The sequence below is a fragment of the Branchiostoma belcheri genome, unplaced genomic scaffold (genome assembly GCF_001625305.1).
Source record: "Branchiostoma belcheri isolate BF01 breed outbred unplaced genomic scaffold, Haploidv18h27 scaffold194, whole genome shotgun sequence".
Lineage (NCBI taxonomy): Eukaryota > Metazoa > Chordata > Leptocardii > Amphioxiformes > Branchiostomatidae > Branchiostoma > Branchiostoma belcheri.
In genome coordinates, this window is record NW_017803424.1 from 283,326 (window position 1) to 288,369 (window position 5,044).

At 38.7% G+C, this 5,044-nt stretch overlaps 1 protein-coding gene across 2 annotated transcripts in view; it reads left to right on the forward strand.

The window, feature by feature from the left end:
- LOC109468190 (nicotinamide N-methyltransferase-like) overlaps positions 1-2,120 on the forward strand; it is a 13,900-nt gene extending 11,780 nt beyond the window's left edge. For both annotated transcript variants that reach the window (XM_019766446.1, XM_019766447.1), the window contains exons 5-6: positions 206-361; positions 1,154-2,120. In XM_019766446.1, the coding sequence (XP_019622005.1) occupies positions 206-361; positions 1,154-1,430 (433 nt within the window). In that variant the 3' untranslated portion in view covers positions 1,431-2,120. The remainder of the gene's footprint in view (positions 1-205; positions 362-1,153) is intronic.
- The last annotated feature ends 2,924 nt before the right edge of the window (positions 2,121-5,044 follow it).

Here is a 5,044-nt window from a genome sequence, read left to right on the forward strand (position 1 = left end):
GAGAGAGAGAGAGAGAGAGAGAGATCTTTATATGGATGGAAGATATTAGATAGATAAATTTTATTCAGATACTATAGATATATGAAAATTCAATGCAAAAAGCAAAGGATCGTATGGAGCATTGGGAGTTTATTGCCCGGTAAGGTGTGACATAAGCTAATATAAGGAATGTTTAGTTAATTCATCGTCGCTTTTCTTTTACAAGGTGGGAATCTCGCCAAAAGCAGCTGCAAAATGCCATCAAAGACACTGTTGTTTGTGACGTGTTTAAAGAGAATCCTCTACACCCGACTGTGTTCTCACTGTTCGATACCGTCATCACTGCATACTGTCTGGAAGGAGCGTGCTGGGACAAGGGGAGGTAAACTATTAATTAGGGTTCGAATTCTAATTTTTGGAATAGGTGCACTGGTGTACACAAACTACAAAACAAGTTTTTGGTACGCAGGAATAAGTTATATTTCACTAATCCCACGGTAAATGCTTCGCGGAACTTCACTCAATAGTGCCCTCACTTCGAAAGTTTTGCCACTGAAAGCTTCTTTACAATTTCAACATCACTATGAAACAAGCAACAAAGCACAACATTATTTCTCAAATATGTACAGCCCTAAACTTCAGTCAAAGGTCAATAAACATCTGTCCTCAATGTTGACATGTCTAGTACAGTAATGTTTAAACTATTTGAGTTGCTCTCGTGAGCCTTGTTTTGTGTTGAATATGAAGTAAATAAATAAAAAAAATACACCAAAATAACAAAATGCACGACGAAATAAGAACATTAATCTAGATAACAAGGATTGAGAGATTATCATTGAAGTAAATCTGTGTTGGTAGTAATCATAGTAAAAAAAATGAATTTTATTCCAACACACACTTTACAGAGATGGTGGACGATATAAACTCCCTGGCACTTTTGATTAATTGCTCATGTTACCTATCAGTAAAGTCTCGTGTGAATAAGGTCACGTGTTTGTAAACCGTAACTCTCGCGAGATCACGTTGTGAAGTTATTGGTCATTAATTATCCTGATAAAGGCCACAGTGGTCGCTTAAAATAGATCTCTCTGTAAACTGTGTTGGAATAAAGTTCAGCTTTTTACAAGGATTGAGACATTTGACCTTTATCTTTTATCACATCTTTTCATCTTAGGTCAACATATGCCGATACAGTGAGGAACATCTGTTCCCTATTGAAGCCAGGAGGCTACTTCATCCTAATGTCGTACATCGGGGTCACCTATTATATTGAGGGTGGCCAAAAGCTGCCGGAATCTCTCCGCCTCGACCCCGAGTTCGTGTTGAAGAGTCTATCTGAAGCAGGCATCACGGTTTTGGAGACGTCTGTGTACAAAACTCCCGAGCGGGAGGAATGTGTGTTTAGTGATGTAAAGAGTATCCTGTATGTGGTGGGAAAGAAAACACAGTAAAGAAGCGGCGATAGGAAGTTTCTTAAAAATATGCCTGGCAACTCTATAAGATCTTCACTCGATCTTTCCAATTTCCGTTAAAGTTACATTCGAAATTTGTAATGCAAAATACATGCTTTGTTAAAAGGTTAATAATTGTGTTTAGGTACACCATGTATATGGGCTGCTGATTTTGTAATCGGTTATAACTTGGGCTGTGGTGAAAATATCTTTATCATACTTGGTAGGTAGAATGTGGTTGGGAAAAAGCTCAGTGTTAAATTTGGGTGCTCCAGTGGTTTTGTAATGCATCGGGGTACATGGAATGATATCTCGTGATGTCGACATACTATGGTCTTGATTTTTGAGTGGGACAAAGATTTTGGGCATTACGGAATGAGACGTTTTGCCACTTCGACTGAAGCAAATGACCCTTTCTTCCTCCATTCACCACCTCTTAGGAGGAAATTCCACGCTAAAAGCTTCTATCCTAGAATAACATCACTATGGAATAAGCTACCACGTAATTGTTTACCATATGGGTAGAGGTCAACACACATTTGTCCTCACTGTCTGTACAGTAAGGCCACGCCGACTTAATTTTGTGGATGACATCCTCTGAAGGCCCCCAACAACTGCGCGCGGCGCGGGCGAATAAAGAATAAAAAATACTACTAATGCAACAATACAAAACAACTAATACAAAGCTGGTATTGTGAATTTGCGGCAGTATTTAGCGACGTTCACGACAAGCCGGCACATACTGGCTTTTTGCGGAATTTATGATTCGGCACTGTACTTATATACTGAGTTCTTGAGTCGTGGAGCTTTGGGATGGTGCCATCGGTGCCATCCTCCAGGGTTACCACCGGCTCCGTATTGTCGTAACTACCATGGACTACCCAGGTCTAGAGCCAGACCAGACGCGTAATCTTTCTTTTTGGAACAGGCAAAAATCAATGCGCGTCGTGGATGTTATTCATAAAATTAAGTCGGTGTGACCTAACACAAAACATTTGAGTGGCTCTCATGCTATAGAATCCGTTTTAATGTGCACAGAGTAATGCAATAAAATCATTACGTCCTTGTTAGTGTTGGAGGTAGCAGGTACAATTACAACCAGCTAAACCAATTGTGTACAGTAAATGTTTGGACGTAAAATTTTTACAGTCTCTTTATATATTCTCCTCTACATTATAAACACCCACAATTATATCATAACCACAAGATACTAACATTTAGTTAATGTAGGACGCACCTTGAACACCGGAGACGCCGTGTCCAGCTGGCTTTGAATCTTACGAGTGTATGGTTTTACGAAATCTCACGTTGGCTCTGAATGACGTTTGCGCCTTGGTAGACGTATTTAGTAAATTAAGAAACAAAACTGACGTAGGCAGAAAACTATATTGAAACTAGAGGTCGGAGATCTCATGCCGTCGTCAAAGGGACATTATTTTAGATTCTAGAACGTTTTTTAAATAATACTAGAAATCAATTTGGTCTAGAGTACAAAAGAATCTCTGTACTCCTTTTTTCATTTTTTTTATTCTACAGAAAACCCCGAAAGGGTTTGCCACGGATTTACAGACGCACTGTCACCGTTGTAGGACCCCTAATCTATTTGATTTTGAACTGTTACTGGAAAAAAACTGTTACCAAAAATTCTGCTTACTGTATTGTTATCAGAATTAAAGCTGGCATTACATTCTTCTAATCAAACATATCGCTTCTATAACCCCCTCCCCCTTCATCTATACGGCACCTAAAATACGAATCAGTGTTTAATGTTACCTAAACCCTGACCCACTCTAATACGACGATGTTTGTCGCTATATGGTATCATTGTTTGCAGGGCTAGTGACTATTTCCGCGCAAAGAAACAGAAATTTGTGTGCTTGTGGAAGTGTCCATGTTCATGAATGTGTATATGTCTCCTACCGGGACGGCCTGTTGCACTGGGCGGGGGAAGCTATTAGATCCCCCGAAGGCACAACCTGCCCAAACACCCCAACACCCCAATCACGTAAGACTGGATACCAGGCTAACACTATTGGTACGTACGAATATAAAAAGATGTCGTACTTTTCATGGTTACTTAGCCTGTATTATAACTCTGCAGGTAGCTCCAACTCCACGTAATATGTACTGTAGATTCCTTTATATTAGCGGTTCGAGAACTACATGTATATGTTCGCGGATGCGACATGTGCAGCAAAAAGAAAGCTGGTGATTTTTGTTTTATTTCAGGTAAAACAAGGGTGGTGTTTAAAAAACACACCGGCGACGTATTTTAATAATAAAATTATTACCTTCGCCAAGAAGGTTATGTTTTCAGAGGCGTTCGTGTATGTGTGTGTGTGTGTCTGTGTGTCTGTAAACAAGATAACTTGAGAAGGCCTTGATGGATTGTCTTGATATTTGGTAGGTGGGTAGGTCTTGATGAGACCTCAAAATGATTAGATTTGGGGCCCCCTAGCGGCTTGTTATGGTACTGCAGCTAAACTTCCGGTTTTCATATCTCATGATCTAAACATGTTAGGGTAACGAAATTTAGATGGTAGGTAGCTCTTGTGCTGGGGAAGAAGTGACGTGAGTTTAGACCCCCTAGCGGCTTGCTCTGGAACTGCAGGGCTATATGTTTGAAAGTATTCAAAAGAGGATAACTCAGGAACCGGTTGATAGATAGTCGTAATTGTTGGTATGTAGGTAGCTTACGTGATGCTTGATATAATTATGTGATTTGCATAATTTATGGGGAAATTCTATAAATCAGCTGCATTCCATGATAGGACTATTGAAGCTCGTGAAATTGGTAATTGAGAACGAGAGAAACACAGGCAGATATTGATTATGTAAATGAAGACCTAATTTGCATAATTAATTTTATAATTATGTAATGATAAGTGCCTGGAATTTCATACTTGTGGTATTTGAAAGATAAGTGAAGGTGAACACTTATCTTTATCTTATGAAAACATAATGTATTCAAATTAGGACCTCATTTGCATAATTTATTAGGAAATGCTAGAATGGCATTGTTTGTTAATATAAGACTGTACATTGCGAATATGATAAATTGATATTCATGAAAATGAGAATGGAAATGAGCACCCTATTTGTTAAATCAGGGAGAATAATTTATAATTTGTCAGTCATAAAGATTAACATCATTTGGCGAAGGTATGAGATCGGGGACCTCTAGTTATATTATAGTATAAATTTGTAACCCTTTTGATATACCTTGTTTAAAAGGAATTTTTCTTATAACGGATTGTTGTTTTAGTACTACTAGTATGTCAAAATGTGTGTGCTTTTAACACCGTATTGTATGTAGGAAGTTGTATTGTTTGTTTTTGAGGATGCTAATATGATGCATGCATCAACGACTGATGAAATGTGTACCCTGAGCTGTAACTCACATTCGTATGGATTTATGTTTGATTATTTAGGAAGTACGTGAGTAAGGTATAGTTATTAGAAAAGAATGGTATCTGACGCAAGTATTACCAAATAAGGATGAGCCTTTTTAATAGGTATTGCCATATATAATAGACACGCTACGTGTACACCCAGTGGGTCTCCACCAGAAAGCAGACCGGGCGCTCGTCCAAGGTTCCCCAGATATCTGGTGT